Source organism: Hyla sarda, chromosome 9, assembly GCF_029499605.1.
Source record: "Hyla sarda isolate aHylSar1 chromosome 9, aHylSar1.hap1, whole genome shotgun sequence".
Lineage (NCBI taxonomy): Eukaryota > Metazoa > Chordata > Amphibia > Anura > Hylidae > Hyla > Hyla sarda.
In genome coordinates, this window is record NC_079197.1 from 21,589,027 (window position 1) to 21,609,634 (window position 20,608).

General features: G+C 43.1%; 1 protein-coding gene across 1 annotated transcript; it reads left to right on the top strand.

Annotated features, from left to right (window-relative positions):
• The first annotated feature begins 551 nt into the window (after nt 1-551).
• LOC130290899 (red-sensitive opsin) lies at nt 552-9,577 on the top strand. Its single transcript, XM_056539096.1, has 6 exons — nt 552-736; nt 3,171-3,467; nt 4,545-4,713; nt 5,627-5,792; nt 5,930-6,169; nt 8,485-9,577. Exons 1-6 carry the CDS (start codon nt 628-630, stop codon nt 8,599-8,601), a joined length of 1,098 nt encoding a protein of 365 aa, XP_056395071.1. The 5' UTR covers nt 552-627; the 3' UTR covers nt 8,602-9,577.
• Nucleotides 9,578-20,608: the final 11,031 nt, after the last annotated feature.

Genomic DNA, 20,608 nt, shown 5'->3' on the forward strand with positions numbered 1-20,608 from the left:
GTCTTGTAATGTCAACTTTACTCAATTACACAACAGTGTTTAAGAAAGGTTTCTAAGAATCTAGGCATAGAGATAAAGGGTCATCAGCTCTTGTACAGTGATTTCTATTTTATAGACAATTTTCACTTCCCCTAATTAACACAGTGACCCCAATTTCACAAAGTGAAGGGTATTAGCAAATGGACAGACATGGAGAAGATGAGATAGGATTTGGTTGCTAAGAAAGTCCAAGCCATTCCCCTCCTTCTCTCTCTTTCATTTAAGCAAACTCTTATCCTGTCACCCAAAGTGTCCAGAAAAGTCATTCTTAACCTGCTCAAGTGACGTAACCCACGGTACAGAGTCAGAAAGATTGAATGTGGAAAGGGAGGGGGGGGGTGAAGTTAAAACTCATATGCCAATTAAGAGATAAAAAGTTTAAGGGGGCTTGAGCTGTTCTGTGAGTGTCTCGCCTAATCCATCTCAGCCCAGTATATAACTGGAGAGAGGTCACATAATCACCCAACCAAGTGACAGACGGGTTTAGAGAGCAAAAGAGGAGAGAACGTAAAGAGAAGGCAAAGAGTGAAAGAGCCAAAGCTAGATCAAAGATAAAGGAGAACCTGGTGTTGGAGGGACACACAGGGCATGGCGGTATCATGGAATGAAGCTGTATATGCTGCCCGAAGAAAGCATGACGAGGAAGAGACCACCAGGAGTAGTGTTTTTACATATACTAACAGCAACAACACACGAGGTGAGAAGTCCATACCGTCTATTGGCCTCCGATAACAGTCTACTATCATTTTTACCTCTAATGTGTAATTTTTATACATACAAATGTAGCAAACAGTAACTCGATACTAAACACATCCCATTAAAACCGTAAAGTTAATGTTGGCTACATATGAACTTTGTAATGAGCTAGTTGCTATCCATAGTTAAAGTTATGGGGATATATGTTACATTAGTCACCTATAGGCTTTGTAGCTGATTGGCATCACTGTGGATTATCATATAGTAATGTTGAGGTGACTGTAAGGTTACCATCAATTATATTGCCATGTTTTCCTTTAAATATGATATAATTCTGCATGATGAGCAAGACATGGAAAGAAACCTAAAAATAGGTCAACACAACCCATCTTACCTAAACTATAATTGGATGTATGCAGTGCATGTATTGGATTAGGTAAGGCTGGGTTCTGCTTTGAAGGCCGTGTTGGGTGTCTCTGTCTGAGGTTCCATCAAAAATATTAAGCATACTGCACAATTTTGCATCGGACACATTATGGTAAAACCCAACTTACCTTATGGTATCCATTAAGCTCTATTAGTGTTAATGTGGAGCTGCTCCAGTGGTGCAGCAATGATGGAGCAGAACAATGGAAAAGACAACATTGTTGTGAACCTAACCGTTGTGAACCTAGCCTTATTAGATCCTCATTCAGATTCCTAATCTTGTCTATGTTTTAGAAGTCGATTTGAAGTTAGATTTGTACCCCCATTCACATATAAAAGAAAAGACAAAGAGAATAAGCTGAAGGTAGGGACAATCATTACCAAAGCCATACAACAGGCGAAAACACAGTAATATGGATTGGTCAAGGTTAGCAATGTTTTGCACCTGCAGCCATTTGGGTAGTTTAAAGTGTTATTTTTTACCAACTAAGTTTCTTAACAAAGGCTTATAAGCACCCATGGATATAGCTATATCAGGTCACAAGTATCCATGATACAATCATTAATAAATCGTTTACATTGTTGAACCGAAAGCTTTGGTTGAACATTCTACAAGACAACATCTTGAACATAGAGATGTGTTCTCCAGTTAAAGTGTTTTTTCAAGTAGTTAGATGTGATACCCCTTAACAGTGATTCGGGAAGATAATAGACATATATGTTTGGCAGGGTCCTTCCACAGAAGAGCTGTGAGCACTAATGATTTGCTTTCCATTACTAAAAATGATGTCCGAAATGGTGCCACCATTTTATTGATGTATAGATACCATGGAAGGGATTTATCGAAGGATTTAGACTGTTTTTTCCCATCTAAAATTGTCGCACAGAAAGTCGCAGTCTAAATACGTGCAACTTTTTGGCGACTTTTTTTGTGACTTTTTCTTTAGAGGATTTTTAATACATGATGCAGGTTTAAATACAGTCTAAACCGTAGATCCCGAAGTCCGTGCGCAGAATTTATCAAGAGCCGTGCCACTTTTGATAAACTAGGCGCACAATAGACCAGCCTAATGCTCTGTAGTTTTGTCTATATTGATGCGGGAAATAGACAACTTTGGTAAATCCACCCCATATGCTTTTTTGGTCAAACATCCTCCTATATCTAATTTACCTTGGCCCCTGTAAATGAGGTCTAAGGAACCGTAGGATACTTGGCTCCCATGAACATGACTTGGGGAATAGTGTGATGCTAGGTAGCTTAATTTCAAAGCTTTGGGTGGAGCTTTCAGTATGGAAACCTTGACATGTTGCGGATTGTAAAATATTTTTTTTTCTTTTTTAATATATTTAGTGTTCCTCTTTTCTCATGCCATTTGTTTCCCAATTACTTTATAATATATTACTTCAAGTCCCATCTACAGTGAAATGTCTTTGAGATGACCATGCAAAATGTAATGGAATTGTCTTCTAAACAAACAAAGATTTTTCAAAGATCATGGCCTGAATACATAGTATGGCACCCTGCTGCTAAATTGGTATCTTATCATGAGCGTGCGGTAATCTTCGTGAAGACGGAGATGCCCTTGAAGCTGTCAGTAGAGCGGATTATCTTCCACTCAGCTCATGGCTTTTGCCACTTTTAGTTTAGCTGAGTGCTTCACGTCGCCCAGCAATGTCACTAATCCCAGTCCAGGGCCCAGGGTAGTCAACCCCTGTATAATCCCAGTTCATGGACTCAATGCAATCAACCCTTGTACAATATAGAGAACTCATATATAAGTTATAGCTGCTGCCTTCTTCACAAAGGGGCATGTAAAATGGAGAACAAACAAACTATAACAGATAGTGTTCGTAATCTCATGATTTAAGACAAACAAAAAACAAAACATCACCTTTAAGACACATCAAGTAAACCCTTGCATGGAATACAAGGTTGGTAGAAGAATGTAATTAGTTGAATTTATATTTAAAGTGAATTGTTCCTATTTATTGTTCTTAATTATTTCTAGGTCCCTTTGAAGGTCCAAACTACCACATCGCGCCTCGATGGGTTTACAACGTCACTACCGTCTGGATGATATTTGTAGTATTTGCCTCTTGTTTTACGAATGGTCTGGTCTTGGCAGCCACGTTAAAATTCAAAAAGCTTCGGCATCCCTTGAACTGGATCCTGGTCAACCTGGCTATTGCTGATCTTGGGGAGACAATTATTGCCAGTACCATTAGTGTCTTCAACCAGATTTTTGGTTATTTCATCCTTGGCCACCCGATGTGTGTGCTAGAAGGTTATACTGTTTCAGTGTGCGGTAAGTTATAGTGACAACTGCTCTATATGGGTTATATACTGTCATATGGTGCGGTGTGGTTGCTGTATACTACATGAAGTACATTGAAATCATGCTAGGGTATTCAGGGACATGCAAATTGATAACAAAAGTACATTATTATTAATTCTAGGACTTGCAAGGCTAAATTAGAACATACATGTGAAACTACGGTAGCATATATCATAGTGTACCAAGAAGCATTTATTTAAGGGGCAGTTCAAAGGATCCCACTACATACTGTATTATGTCTATTATTGAGTCAAATCATAATCTAAGGTTAACAATAAAAATCGCATTAAAGGGGAACTCCCGTGGAAAACTTTTTTTTTTTTTTAAATCAACTGGTGCCAGAAAGTTAAACAGATTTGTAAATCACTTCTATTAAAAAATCTCAATCCTTCCAGTACTTTTTAGGGGCTGTATACTAAAGAGAAATCAAAAAAAGAAATGCATTTCCTCTGATGTCATGACCACAGTGCTCTCTGCCGACCTCTGTTGTCCATTTTAGGAACTGTCCAGAGCAGGAGAAAATCTCCATAGCAAACATATGCTGCTCTGGACAGTTCCTAAAATGGACAGCAGAGGGCAGCAGAGAGCACTGTGGTCATGACATCAGAGGAAATGCATTTCTTTTTTGGATTTCTCTTCAGTACACAGCCCCTAAAAAGTACTAGAAGGATTATGATTTTTTAATAGAAGTGATTTACAAATCTGTTTAACTTTCTGGCACCAGTTGATTAAAAAAAAAAAAAAAGTTTTCCAGGGGAGTACCCCTTTAAAGGGAAAAACAGCCATTTCAATGAGAGATGCATACTTTTCCGAATTTTTGGTTGCCATGCTCCACATTTTGTCCATTTTTCATGGCAGACCTTACATAGTGGCAATATGTTTCTGTCCATGGGTCTATATGTTCCTGTCCATGGGTCTATATGTTCCTATCCATATACCGGTCTATGACAACTTCTTCATGCTTCAGGTTACTCATATGTAATAGTTAAACATGATCCATATATTTATAAATGTATCACCTTAAAGTTAAATGAATGTTTTCTTTAGGAATCACCGGTCTCTGGTCCTTGACTGTAATTGCCTGGGAACGATGGTTTGTGGTCTGCAAACCCTTTGGAAACATCAAGTTTGATGGAAAGTTGGCTGCTGGTGGCATCATCTTCGCCTGGACTTGGTCTGCTGTCTGGTGTTCACCACCGATATTCGGCTGGAGCAGGTAAGTTTAATAAAATTCACTGTTTTTATCACATATACAGAATAGTAATTTCATCATAAGATAACCCAGTATATTAAAGCTTAATCTTGTGAAGCTGTGGAGCTCTGTCTTAAAGGGGTACTCTGCCCCTAGACATCTTATCCCCTATCCAAAGGAATGATCTCCCTGCTGCACCCGGCGTTCGTTTAGAGCATCGGGTGCAGCGCTGGAGGCTCGTGACGTCAAGGCCACACCCCCTCAATGCAAGTCTGTGGGTGGGGCGTGACAGCAGTCACGCCCCCTGCCATATACTTGCATTGAGGAGGCGTGGCTGTGACATCACGAGCGGGCATGACCGTGACGTCACAAGCCTCCGCCCCGCATCGCCAGTCATCCGACGCGGAGCGAAGATTGCTCCGTGCACCGGATGTCTGGGGTGCCGCAGCCGAGATCGCGGGGGTCCCCAGCCACGGGACCCCCGTGAGCAGACATTTTATCCCCTATCCTTTGGATAGGGGATAAGATGTCTCGGGGTGGAGTACCCCTTTAAAGAGAACCTGACTCCATGAAAATGTTGTTCAATCTACCAGGATGTTATAGAGCAGGAGATGCTTAGCAGATTATATAATTTTGCCGGAAAAGATTCCAGCAAACTTTATATATTGACTTCTCTGCTTATTCTGAAGTCCAGTGGGCGGTCTCAATGACTGGCAACCTTCCCTGCATAGAGATAACTGTTATTAGGACCGTACACTGGACTCCTAAGCCCCCATACTAAATCTTTTCCCATAAAGCCGAAATAATCTTCTCTGCTCCTCTTTCTCTATAACATAATATTGCCTACTATCATGGATTAAATATAACCAGAAACAAACCTAGCCTATGAAGGACTGGTCTCATAATCTTACACAAATATTCTAATTTCTACCTATAGGTACTGGCCCCATGGCTTGAAGACCTCTTGTGGTCCAGATGTGTTCAGTGGAAGCACTGACCCCGGAATCCAGTCTTACATGATGGTGCTCATGGTCACTTGTTGCCTTCTACCCTTGTCTATTATCATCCTCTGTTACATAGCAGTATGGTGGGCCATTCGTAAGGTGAGATTGTTTATCTACGATTATTAGAGAACACATAGGGTTGTCACGTTACAGTAAGAACCTACGGAGACCTATTAAGAAACTGATCAGCACAGAATTGGATGTAACTAAATATGTGAATATTCCTTATTCTCTAGGTTGCACAGCAGCAGAAAGAGTCGGAGTCTACTCAGAAAGCTGAGCGTGAGGTGTCCAGAATGGTGGTTGTGATGATCATGGCTTATTGCTTTTGCTGGGGACCATACACATTTTTTGCTTGTTTTGCGGCTGCCAACCCAGGTTACAGTTTCCATCCTTTGGCTGCTTCCTTGCCCGCTTATTTTGCTAAGAGTGCCACTATTTACAACCCAGTCATTTATGTCTTCATGAACAGACAGGTTGGTCCAATGATTGATAATATGTTGTTGTATGTTCCGAATTGGTATTTTGTTATAGAAAAAGCTTAAAGGGGTACACCGCCCCTAGACATCTTATCCCCTAATAAAAGGATCTCGGCTGCGGCACCCCAGTCATCCGGTGCACGGAGCAAACTTTGCTATGTGCCAGATGACTGGAGATGCAGGGCTGAAGGCTCGTGATGTCACAGCCACGGCCCTCGTGGCGATACAGTCACCCCCCTTCAATGCAAGTCTATGGACTTGCATTGAAGGGCGTGACCGTGATGTCACGAGGGGGGCATGGCCATGATGTCACGAGGGGGGCATGGCCGTGATGTCACGAGCCTCCGGTGCTGCATCTGATGCTCTAAACAAACACCTGGTGTAGCAGGGAGATCACAGCTGGCCCCAGTGGTGGGACCCCCGCAATCAGACATCTTATCCCCTATCCCTTGGATAGGGGATAAGATGTCTAGGGGCGGAGTACCCCTTTAAGTCAAATACATCAAATTCTCACTTTTCATTCTGAGCCATTAATGGGGTTAGTGCATGCACTAATACCACCACTAGGTTATCTGAAATGGTTTGTAAAGTAATATTCCTAACGATGGTATTATTAAGTATATCGGTGCTGGTTTATGGAGCCTATTATATGGCTGCACAAATGATTGATGGATCGTTCGTGTGGCCCTTTACTTCCATTATTCCTCTTCCGCACATTGCACAGGCAGATGTGCGGCCAACGAATGATGATTTTCTTACATGTGATCAGCTGACGAACGAACATTAGCTCATTGGTCGGCTGATTTCTGGGCCTATTACACAAAGCAATAGTGTCCTGTTTGACTCAAAATTGCCTGGTGTAAGATTCGAATTGCTTGGTGTAAGGTTGGATCAGAAGATGTGTGGGTCACGCACATCAAATGGCTACCAATCATTTATCTTTTTCACACCTAAAAAGTGCATCTTAGGGGTATAGGTGGGCATACTGGCAAAAAGGTATGTCTTTGTATATACCTGTGCTGCCAACCATACCCATTTAGTTCAACAAACTGAAAGTAGCTTACTAGTGGCTATGTTTGCCACATTTCTGAACATATACTCTTATTAAAAGAACTTTGCACTTTGTAGTCCCGCAAAGTAACAGCATATGTTAGAAAACTGACTTTAAGGGGTATTCCGGGAAAAAAATAATTTTTTTATATCATCTGGCTCCAGAAAGTTAAACACTTCTATTAAAAATAAAGTTACTTCTATTAAAAAAAAATACTAATTATCAGCTGCTGAAGTAAAGTTGTTCTTTCCTGTCTAGCAACAGTGCTCTCTGCTGACATCTCTGCTTGTCTCGGGAACTGCATAGAGCAGAAGAGGTTTGCTATGGGAATTTGCTTCTACTCTGGACAGTTCCCGAGACAGGTGTCATCAGAGAGCACTTAGACAGAAAAGAACAACTCAACTTCAGCAGCTCATAAGTACAGAAAGGATTAAGATTTTTTTTTATAGAAGTATTTTACAAATCTGTTTAACTTTCTGGAGCCAGTTTATTTATATAAAAAAAAGTTTTTTCCTGGATAACCCCTTTTAACATAGTCACTAATAGACAATGTTTGGTCCATTATACTGAATCGGCGCTGCTCGGTTACATGGTGCAGTTTTAGGGTGCGTTCCCACCTTACCTATTTTGTTGCGTATTTACTGCGGCGTATTTTCTTACCCATTGACTTCAATGGGAAATAAAATACGCAGCAGCAAATACGCAGCAAATACGTAGCAAAATACGCAGCAAATTCGCAGCAAAATACGCCAGGTGGGAACACACCCTTAGGGTTGTACACAGGTCTCATTGATGGATAAAATGAAGGGTTTGGAAAAGGTAACCAAAACTGCCTGCACCTAAAATATGTGCCACAAAACTAGCTCAAATGGCTAACACTACATTGTCCATGTGGTTTACATGGTTATTATGGGGTGGAGGTGTCTCTCTTAGTAACATTGCTTCTAGTGGGGAATTCAGTGGGGAATGATATGATGGAACATGGAACACCTAAGGCAGTGATTCCCAACCAGGGTGCCTCCAGCTGTTGAAAAACAACAACTCCCAGCATGCCCGGACAGCCTTCGGCTGTCCGGGCATGCTGGGAGTTGTAGTTTTGCAACAGCTGGAGGCACGCTGGTTGGGAAACACTGACCTAAGGGTACACATACAGACCTATAGTAAATATGTGTGCTGCCATACAGTGTCCATGCACATGTGTAGCTCACCCTGAATTGGGTAAACTGTACTCTCTTTTTTTCTCTTTCTCTCTTTCCTATAGTTCCGGAACTGTATCTACCAGCTATTTGGGAAAAAGGTTGACGATGGCTCTGAAGTGTCCAGCACATCTCGAACAGAAGTCTCATCGGTATCCAACTCCTCCGTGTCACCTGCATAAATATCTTCTAAAATCCTTACTATGGTCTGCACATATTGTACATACTCATCTGCAGGAGCAGCTATGATTTTTTTTCTCCAATTGACACATGCATTGTTTGCCCATTTTCACTGTATATTGTCACACTATTACTATGAAATCTTGTAACTAGCCTGAACGTCCCCTATTAAAAATATGCAATGAAATATTCTGCAGACGGCAGGACTGTCCCTGTAATTCGCCCACTCTTGGATATTCAGTGGGGTATCCGATCTAGAGCTACTGCTTCCTGAACAAATGATGTTGTCTATGAAGTCGAATGTGCAAGGTGAATACCGGAATGGGTGAGGTGGATAGAGAGGAGAAAGGTGGAAGGTGGAAGGCAGCGGCTCTGACAGTAAGCATGGCCTCCAATGTAGGTTGTACCGAGAGGGTTGTCCTGGGATATTGTGTAGTTTTCATCAACGTGAAATATTAGGGTAAGTAAGAGTATTCTACAAAATGTCCCTGGTAATGGAAAGTGTGTGGCATGGAAGGACATGGTGATTTGGTTCCCTGTTGGAAGGTAGCAGCACATATCGTGGCCTATAGATGGCCATCTTGCCTGACTCGACTGGACAGACTTGAGATTTCTACCAATGAAAGAGATGGAAACAATAAAATTGGACAGGACTGTCCCTATAATTCGGCAACTCTTGGATATTCAGTGGGGTATCCGATCTAGAGCTACTGCTTCCTGAACAAATTATGTTGTCTATGAAATTGAATGTGCAAGGTGAATACCGTAATGGGTGAGGTGGATAGAGAGGAGAAGGCAGTGGATCTGACAGTAAGCATGGCCTCCAATGTAGGTTGCACCCAGAGGGTTGTCCTGGGATATTGTATAGTCTTCATCAACGTGAAATATTAGGGTAAATAAGAGTATTCTACAAAATGGCCCTGGTAATGTAAAGTGTGTGGCATGGAAGGACATGGTGATTTGGTTTCCTGTCGGAAGGTTGCAGCACATATCGTGGCCTATAGACGGCCATCTTCCCTGACTCGACTTGACAGACTTGAGATTTCTCTCAATGAAGGAGATAGAAACAATAAAATTGGGTGGATTGAATGTCAATCGGTCTGATCCTATTCCTTTTTATGGCAGATAGATAGATCTGCTGCTGACTATAGACACGATATTGTTGGGGATAGTCTACTGTTGACCATAGACCATTATTATTGTTGAAGGATCCTACCAAAATTGTTGGGATTTGCTGACTAAGTCTCTTGTCTAAGGTCAGCTGAACTCAGTTGAGGATAGTGTAATGGTCCAAGGGGCAGTAGAAGACAAAGCCTGACACTCTACAGCTATAGATACAATGATTTATGAACTGGACATATGTAACATCAAGCTGGATGGGTCAAGAATCGGACCATTCATGTGGGATTATTCAGTAATTCCGATTTGGGATGAATTTATAGAGAGGGGATGTTCATAAACTATGCAATATATTCTCTATAATATTATAATGGATTATATGTTATTGATTTATTGTGAATTATATACAGGATTAAATTTTATGAAGTCTATGGAACAATTTATGTATGGGTAACAGTTCAATGTATGGGTTCGTACTTGAGCCTATGGCTAAATCTGAATCTCAAAGCCATATCTGTGTCTGCTCGATAAGAATTAAATACATATTGCATTTTGATTATTTTTTTTATTTTCTAAACACAAGAGAAAAATAGATTGAGATTGGGGAGATTATTTATTGGGGGGGGGGGGGGTGTTGTTCTTCAGACTTCTTGCCTCATGAATCATCTTTTCGAGCGTAAGGCTATGTTCACCCGACAGAATTTCGGGGCAGAATCTGGAGTCCCATTGAAAACGAGTCCCATTGTTTTCAATGAGATTTCGCTGCACTGTGCCCATGGCGGATTTCCAGTTTCAGATGATATGTCAAATCTTTCTGTGGAATCTGCTCAAAAATGCATTGCTGTCTATAGAGATGGCACATTTCCAAGTGGTCCAAGGGCCCGCATATTCTAACAGCGCCTGTTGTTTGCAGAATGTCCGCCCAGAAATGTTCATGACGGGAGTTGTAGTTTTGCAGCAACTGGGAACATCCTGGTTGGAAAACACTGGTCTAAGGACTGTTATTGCAGCTCATACTTAAGTGAAAGGACCTGAATTGCAATACCAGACATGGCCTTTGACAGATGTGGTGCTGCTTCTGGTAAAACAGCTGACCTTTTACCTTAGCTCTGGACAAACCCTTAAAGAAAATATAGCTCTAACCTATTTTTCGGTCCTATGAGATGTTGGTGTGCAGGTCGCACCAGGCGAACAGGAGAATCGTGAAATATCCAACAATAAATTATGATTTGGAAGTTAGAATTTGGTCCTGCAAATAGATCTGATATTCTTCATCCAATGTGTTTGTGGTTTGCATTATTTCAACATGTCCTGGATTTTTGTGGTTTTCTGCCCAAATCTCCTGTTATCTTGTTCAGACCATGTGAAATAAACTAATTTTCAATTTCTATTTATAAAAAAAAAAAAAATACAACAACCTGTACTATATATTTTTTTTAAATAACACATTATTTGCAGCCAATTTTTGGGAAGGAAATGGGATTGGTTTAATGGAGTGGGATTGAGAAAGGGAGAGTAACCCTTATATGTGCATTACAAAATGCACACCACATGAATGTTATCACGTTATGACTGACTTGATCTACAACATTACACGTTATGCTGTGGGAAATGATTGTGAACAAACAGATTAAATGTAAAATGCTGCCCCTGTAAAGCATACCCAGGGCTCCAAAACCAGAGGCAGCTTACTGCAGTGTATCTGGCTCTGCAGGAACAGGATTGGCCGATGGGAAGTTTGTCTTTGAGCCCATTCACAATACATACTCTGAGAAGAATTCTGCTCCGAAATTATGTGTGGAAAATACGATGCAGTAGCCTTCTATTGTTATCAGTGGGATTCAGCTGCTCCATTCACACTACAGAATTTCCACTACGAAAATTCTGAAATTCCAGACCCCAGACTCCGAATATGTTCATTCTTTTGGCGGCACTTGCTCTAAAATGTTTTGCCGTCTATTGAGACAGCACAATTCCAAGCGGTCCTAGCGCCAGCTTGTTTTGCCGGTGCCTGCTCCAGATGGAATCTCCGCCCACAATATCTTAGGGTGGAAATTTTGCAGTGTGAATGAGCCCTTACTCTCAACGAGTAGGGTTGTTATAAAGGCCCCGCAGCAACTGATGGACCTGAACAAATAATCATATTTTAGTCCAGATGATGACTGACAGCCGATGGCTGTGTAGCTGATAGGAGACAGTAACTTTTCCGAACTAGGCTTCAGGCGGCCGTAGTCGTCACACCCACCTCCATTGATGTCTATGGAGGGGGAGTGGTTGCTGTGGTCGCTCGTAATCTGGCACAGAACAGAGTTTGCTCCATGCATGCGGATTACTGAGGTGCCGGCCAGAGATCACAAGAGGTCCCAGTGGCCAGATTCCTCACGATCAGACATCTTTTCCTCTATCCTTTGGGACAGAGTACCCCTTTAAGTCAAGCTAGGAAGTGAGATTCCTATATAGGAATTAGACACTCATGAAAACATTGTGGTTATAACACACAGAATGGAAATATGGTGATCTATTGTATATCTAGATACCAATGTGACTGTGGTTCAACATCTATACAGTAGTGAGAACTACAGCAAGTTGTGAATTTACCTTAGTGTGGCACTCTAGAACATACACATATCCTTCTGGTGATTAATAAACACATCTTTCTTATCTTTTTTCCCATTTATCTAGTCTCATCCATTTGTCCAAATAGGAAAACAGGCAAATACATTTTAAAATTCTTGTCTTATATTAAAAGAAAATATAACAACAGAATCGCCAGCACTAACCTGTATATTGACAAAATTTTATTTTGCTTTCCTCAAGTCTGAAGGCAGCACATATGTTATTTGTGTACTGCCTGAGGACAAAAAGGAAACAGGTTAATAATTCCAGACAGACTTGATGATGGTGTAATCACGGCTCTGATGGGGCCATATCATCACGTCCAGGACTCCTTGCTTATCCTAAAGCTGTAGATACCTATGTAGGTCTTGTCTTTGGATGTATGTTTGGGGCTGTTGTCCTGCTGCAGAATAAAAATGGAACAAACAACAAAAAACGTGGTCTCAAATGGCTGGAGGTGCTCAACCCCAAATGCGGTTGTGCATTTATACTGGGGGAGCAGATCCTGCCCTTGTAGTCCGTTGCTAGGGGCGATCCCCAGCATAAAAATGCATACAATGGAGGATGCCTGCAGCGGACTACAAGTGCCACAATAGAATCCTACACCAGATAGATGGTGTGGATGTGTAACAATTAGAATAATACAATACAGGAATATGGGTGCACTACTGTGGTAGATGTATACAGTGACATTGGCTATCCCTCAACACTGATGTTAAAATTGAGATATTCACCAGTATATCCTTATATGAAGGACACACCAGAGCCCGCACACCAACGCCAAGGTTTCTCAAATGGCACGGGACCTAACGCTAAACCTACCTGTGCGTGATAAGCAAATCAGGGGCCAGTGGGCAATTACGGCAGCATTCGGTCGATTCACAGCGTCCTCCCAGGTACCCTCCAGCGTGGCTACAAGCACACACATACAATGGGAGGAGAGAGGCAAGCTGCAAGCCCCACCTGAGAATAAGAATAAATATGGAGCCAATCTGCTGCCTTCCTGATAGTATAACATGATGGATTAGTATTATATTTCTTGCTTTCTTTGAGGACACCATTAATCCTGACCAAATCTCCAACTCTGTTTGCTAAAATGCATAGTTACATAGTTACATAGTTACATAGTTAGTATGGTTGAAAAAAGACATACGTCCATCAAGTCCAACCAGGGGATTGAAGGGAAGGATGTAAGGGGATAAGGGAAAGGGATGTAGTTTTATAATTCTGCATAAGCATTAATGTTATTTTGTTCCAGGAATGTATCTAACCCTGCTTTAAAGCTGTTAATTGTTCCTGCTGTGACCAGTTCCTGAGGTAGACCGTTCCATAAATTCACAGTCCTCACGGTAAAGAAGGCGTGCCGCCCCTTTAGACTAAACCTTTTCTTCTCCAGACGGAGGGAGTGCCCCCTCGTCCTTTGGGGGGGTTTAACCTGGAACAGTTTTTCTCCATATTTTTTGTATGGGCCATTTATATACTTATATACGTTTATCATATCCCCCCTTAAACGTCTCTTCTCAAGACTAAACAATTGTAACTCCTTTAATCGCTCCTCATAGCTAAGATGTTCCATGCCCCATATTAGTTTAGTCGCGCGTCTCTGCACCCTTTCCAACTCCGCAGTGTCCCTTTTATGAACAGGCGACCAAAACTGAACAGCATATTCCAGGTGAGGCCGTACCAATGCTTTATAAAGGGGGAGTATTATGTCCCTGCCCCTCGAGTCCATGCCTCTTTTTATACATGACAATATCCTGCCGGCTTTGGAAGCAGCAGCCTGACATTGCATGCTATTTTGTAGTCTGTGATCTACAAGTACACCCAGATCCTTCTCTACCAGTGACTCTGCCAGTTTAATCCCCCCTAAGACATACGACGCATGCAGGTTATTAGTACCCAGATGCATAACTTTACATTTATCCACATTGAACCTCATTTGCCAAGTGGATGCCCAGACACTTAGTCTATCCAAGTCATCTTGTAACTTATGCACATCCTCTATAGACTGTACTGTGCTACAAAGCTTGGCGTCATCTGCAAAGATAGAAACAGAGCTGTTAATACCATCCTCTATATCATTGATAAATAAATTAAACAGCAGCGGGCCCAGTACTGAACCTTGGGGTACACCACTAATAACCGGGGACCAATCAGAGTACGAATCATTTACCACCACTCTCTGGGTACGATCTATGAGCCAGTGTTCAATCCAGTTACAAACTAAAGTTTCCAAGCCCAAGGACCTTAACTTACCTGTCAGATGTCTGTGAGGGACAGTATCAAATGCTTTGGCAAAATCCAGAAACACTATATCCACAGCCATTCCTCTGTCAAGGCTTCTACTCACCTCTTCATAAAAGCAAATTAGATTGGTTTGACAACTTCTATCCTTAGTAAACCCATGCTGGCTATCACTTATAATACTATTATCCCCTATGTATTCCTGTATGTAATCCCTTATAAGTCCTTCAAACAATTTACCCACAATGCACGTTAGACTTACCGGTCTATAATTGCCTGGCGAAGACCTAGAGCCCTTCTTGAAGATTGGTACCACATTAGCCTTGCGCCAGTCCCTTGGCACAATACCAGACACCAGAGAATCTCTAAATATCATGAACAAGGGTACAGATATTACTGAACTTACCTCTCTAAGAACTCTTGGGTGTAGTCCATCCGGCCCTGGAGATTTGCTTACATTTACTTTACTTAACTTACCTTGTACCATCTCTACATTAAGCCAGTTCAATACATTATATGATGTGTTACCAGCACTGACCTGACCAATGTCAGCTCCTTCTTCCATAGTATATACAGAACTAAAGAACCCATTCAGTAGCTCCGCCTTCTCTTGATCGCCCGTGACAACCTCCCCATTATCATTATTAAGGGGTCCTACATGCTCTGTCCTTGGTTTTTTTGTATTTATATATCTAAAAAAATATTTAGGATTAGTTTTGCTTTCTTCGGCCACCTGTCTCTCATTTTGAATTTTTGCTGTTTTTATTACATTTTTACAGATTTTATTAAGCTCCTTGTACTGTTTAAATGTTATAGCTGACCCATCAGATTTGTATTTTTTGAAGGCTATTTTTTTGTTGTTTATTGCTCTTTTAACCTCATTTGTCAGCCATGTAGGATTTAGTTTTAATCGTTTATATTTGTTCCCCTTTGGTATATATTTAGCTGTATAGTTATTTAGAGTTGATTTAAAGATGTCCCATTTACCTTCTGTATCAGTATTTGAGAACACCTCCCCCCAGTCTATGTCCTGTAGTGCAGCCCTCAGCCCAGGGAAATTTGCCTTTTTAAAGTTATATGTTTTTGCTTTCCCCGTCTGTCTTTGTTTTCTACATTTTAAGTCAAAAGTAACTATATTGTGGTCGCTATTACCAAGGTTTTCCCGCACAGTTACATTACCAACCAGCTCTGCGTTGTTGGAAATGATCAGATCCAACAAGGCATCACTTCTTGTTGGGTCCTCCACAAACTGGCCCATAAAATTATCCTGCAATAAATTTAGGAATTTTCTCCCCTTTGTAGTTTTAGCCAACCCCCGGCCACAATCTATATCTGGATAGTTAAAATCTCCCATTATTACCACTGTACCTGCCCGGGCGGCCCTCTCTATTTGTTTATACAGCCGACCTTCTATCTCTTCAGTGATATTAGGGGGTCTGTAAATTACACCAAATATTATTTTTTCAGTATTTCCCTCCTTTTGTAATTCTACCCACAGTAATTCCACCTTCTCAGAATCATCACACACTATGGCATCGTTCACACTGACTTTCATACCACTTCTTACATACAGACAGACTCCACCACCTTTTCTGTTCATTCTATCCTTGCGAAACAATGTAAACCCCTGCAGATTAACAGCCCAGTCATGCGAGGAGTCCAGCCATGTCTCAGTGACCCCAACTATATCAATATGCTCCTCCAGTATCAAGGCCTCAAGCTCCCCCATTTTATTTGCTAGGCTTCTGGCATTTGTGAACATACACTTTACATTTCCATTAAGTTTTACACATATAGTCTCACTAATGGGATTTTCAGAGTTATTGGGGTTAATGTCATTTTTTGAGTTATAAGGGCTAATTGTACTATTTAAGTTATTGGGGCTAATGGGATTTTTTGAGTTATTGGGTCTAACGTTATTATTTAAGTTATTGGGGCTAATGGGATTTTTTGCGTTATTGCGTCTAACGTTGTTATTTAAGTTATTGGGGCTAATGGTATTTTTTGAGTTAATGGGGCTTATTGTAGTTATTGAGTTATTGGGGCTAATGGAATTTTTTGAATTATTGGGATTACAATTTTTCGGGCTACATTTATTTTTACAGCTGGTTTGTAACGCATGAATCTCCTTATCCACTGTTCTTAACCTCCCCCCACAGGACTCCTCTCCACCCGCCATTATGTCCTGACCCCTCTCTAACCTATCCATCCCACTGTCTGCTTTCTTTGCTTTATTATCCTCCCCCCACTCACCTAGTTTAAATACTCAGCCACCCCTTCCAGGATTCTCTCCCCCAGCACAGCAGACCCCCTTCCATTCAGGTGCAAATTATCCGTAGAATAGAGTTTGTACCCCAATGAAAAGTCAGCCCAGTGCTCTAAAAACCCAAACCCTTCCCCCTCACACCACGACTTAAGCCATGCATTTAACTCCCTAAGCTCCCGCTGTCTTTCCTGCGATGCGCATGGCACAGGAAGTATTCCAGAGAACACAACCTTAGAGGTCCTTCCCTTCAGCTTGGCACCTAGTTCCTTGTAATTATTCTTCAAGGACCTCCACCTACCATGTATTCTGTCGTTGGTTCCCACATGGACCACGACAGCTGGGTCATCCCCAGCCCCCCCTAGTAATTTGTCCACCCTTTCCACCACATGCCGAACCCTGGCACCAGGGAGACAGCAAACCATTCGGTTGAGGTGGTCTTGGCGACAAATTATTCTATCCGTCTTCCTGATTATAGAGTCCCCTACTACAACTAACTGTCTTGGCCTACCTGCGTTACCATCCCCCACACTACTAGTTGAGCTGTTCCCCCGGCTGTTAGGGAGACCAGTATCCACTAGGGTTGCCATCTCTGATACTGAGGCCCCGAACTTTCAAGGAACTCCACCATTTTTAACTGTTGCCTGCAAATACTATTATTGTACCATTCTCCAGTACTGCCATGATCAATCTGCCTTCTGTTAGAGCACAATATATTTTACATTTTGGTCCATTAGTCAAGAGCACCTGCTGCCATTTTTCTAAACCCAAGATCCTATGTTTTGGTGCATAGTTGTGCCACTTGGCCTTGTTCCACATCAAAGGTAAGGCGTTTTGGCCACAATTCTTCCATAAAGCTCATTTCTGGACAGATGTCTCTGAACAATAGATGGATGTACCCGGTTACCACAACCTTACTTTGCAGAAGAGTTTGGCTGTTCTTCACCCAGTTGTGAATCACCTGCACTGCTGTTTCTGTTTCAGTTAATGACTGTGTTTCAACCTACATATGAATATGATGATGATTATCACTTGTTTAGTATAATTGGTTAATCGTACACCTGACTATAATCTTACAAAATCCCTGACAGTGTGCAAGTGTACCTAAACCAATTGATGCTATTGATGCTATTTCAAAGACAAAGGGTGGACTGCATTCTCTTCAAAGCTAGACCGTACAGTTGGGGCTGGGAATGTGGGGCATACTGAACAGAATAAGGTAAAATGTAGCTGGGTGCTTGTTTTGTGGTTCAGCTGTTGAACATATAGCATATGAAGAATGAATATAAATTTAGGAATAAACTGCAGTAGATTTTCTATGATAATGTATTCTGCAGAAGAAAATGCTTCTGTGTAAGACATCAGAGAACAGGATGTTCAGAAACAAGATCTACTGATGAGGAGCCGCCTATTAATTATTCACGTCATCCTGCCAACGGGTGCTGAACTTTTTGCCGCTTTTCTTATGAATGAGAATATTTTTGTTACGCCGAGCGCTCCGGGTCCCCGCTCCTCCCCGGAGCGCTCGCTACACTCTCCTCACTGCAGCGCTCCGGTCAGATCCACTGACCCGGGGCGCTGCGATACCGCCTCCAGCCGGGATGCGATTCGCGATGCGGGTAGCGCCCGCTCGCGATGCGTACCCCGGCTCCCGTACCTGACTCGCTCTCCGTCAGTCCTGTCCCGGCGCGCGCGGCCCCGCTCCCTAGGGCGCGCGCGCGCCGGGTCTTTGCGATTTAAAGGGCCACTGCGCCGCTGATTGGCGCAGTGGTTCCAATTAGTGTTATCACCTGTGCACTTCCCTATATCACCTCACTTCCACTGCACTTCCTTGCCGGATCTTGTTGCCATCGTGCCAGTGAAAGCGTTTCCTTGTATGTTCCTAGCCTGTGTTCCAGACCTCCTGCCGTTGCCCCTGACTACGATCCTTGCTGCCTACCCCGACCTTCTGCTACGTCCGACCTTGCTTCTGTCTACTCCCTTGTACCGCGCCTATCTTCAGCAGCCAGAGAGGTTGAGCCGTTGCTAGTGGATACGACCTGGTCACTACCGCCGCAGCAAGACCATCCCGCTTTGCGGCGGGCTCTGGTGAAAACCAGTAGTGACTTAGAACCGATCCACTAGCACGGTCCACGCCAATCCCTCTCTGGCACAGAGGATCCACTACCTGCCAGCCGGCATCGTGACAGTAGATCCGGCCATGGATCCCGCTGAAGTTCCTCTGCCAGTTGTCGCTGACCTCACCACGGTGGTCGCCCAGCAGTCGCAACAGATAGCGCAACAAGGCCAACAGCTGTCTCAACTGACCGTTATGCTTCAGCAGTTACTACCACAGCTTCAGCAATCATCTCCTCCGCCAGCTCCTGCACCTCCTCCGCAGCGAGTGGCCGCTTCTGGTCTACGACTATCCTTGCCGGATAAATTTGATGGGGACTCTAAGTTTTGCCGTGGCTTTCTTTCCCAATGTTCCCTGCACCTGGAGATGATGTCGGACCAGTTTCCCACTGAAAGGTCTAAGGTGGCTTTCGTAGTCAGCCTTCTGTCTGGAAAAGCCCTGTCTTGGGCCACACCGCTCTGGGACCGCAATGACCCCGTCACTGCCTCTGTACACTCCTTCTTCTCGGAAATTCGAAGTGTCTTTGAGGAACCTGCCCGAGCCTCTTCTGCTGAGACTGCCCTGTTGAACCTGGTCCAGGGTAATTCTTCCGTTGGCGAGTATGCCGTACAATTCCGTACTCTTGCTTCAGAATTATCCTGGAATAATGAGGCCCTCTGCGCGACCTTTAAAAAAGGCCTATCCAGCAACATTAAAGATGTTCTGGCCACACGAGAAATCCCTGCTAATCTACATGAACTCATTCACCTAGCCACTCGCATTGACATGCGTTTTTCCGAAAGGCGTCAGGAGCTCCGCCAGGATATGGACTCTGTTCGCACGAGGCGTTTCTTCTCCCCGGCTCCTCTCTCCTCTGGTCCCCTGCAATCTGTTCCTGTGCCTCCCGCCGTGGAGGCTATGCAGGTCGACCGGTCTCGCCTGACACCTCAAGAGAGGACACGACGCCGCATGGAGAATCTCTGCCTGTACTGTGCTAGTACCGAACACTTCCTGAAGGATTGTCCTATCCGTCCTCCCTGCCTGGAAAGACGTACGCTGACTCCGCACAAAGGTGAGACAGTCCTTGATGTCTACTCTGCTTCTCCACGTCTTACTGTGCCTGTGCGGATGTCTGCCTCTGCCTTCTCCTTCTCTGCTGTGGCCTTCTTGGACTCCGGATCTGCAGGAAATTTTATTTTGGCCTCTCTCGTCAACAGGTTCAACATCCCGGTGACCAGTCTCGCCAGACCCCTCTACATCAATTGTGTAAACAATGAAAGATTGGACTGTACCATACGTTTCCGCACGGAGCCCCTTCTAATGTGCATCGGACCTCATCACGAGAGGATTGAACTTTTGGTCCTCCCCAATTGCACTTCTGAAATTCTCCTTGGACTTCCTTGGCTTCAACTTCATTCCCCAACCCTGGATTGGTCCACTGGGGAGATCAAGAGTTGGGGGCCCTCTTGTTCCAAGTACTGCCTAAAACCGGTTCCCAGTAACCCTTGCCGTGACTCTGTGGTTCCTCCTGTAACCGGTCTCCCTAAGGCCTATATGGACTTTGCGGATGTTTTTTGCAAAAAACAAGCTGAGACTCTACCTCCTCACAGGCCTTATGATTGTCCTATCGACCTCCTCCCGGGCACTACTCCACCCCGGGGCAGAATTTATC

Bases quoted from the DNA above. Each gene is read 5' to 3' on its own strand.
- LOC130290899 (XM_056539096.1), top strand. From the start codon at position 628: ATGGCGGTATCATGGAATGAAGCTGTATATGCTGCCCGAAGAAAGCAT. The intron at 3,468-4,544 runs GTAAGTTATAGT...TGTTTTCTTTAG, and splicing joins TTATACTGTTTCAGTGTGCG to GAATCACCGGTCTCTGGTCC. The intron at 6,170-8,484 runs GTTGGTCCAATG...TCTTTCCTATAG, and splicing joins ATGTCTTCATGAACAGACAG to TTCCGGAACTGTATCTACCA.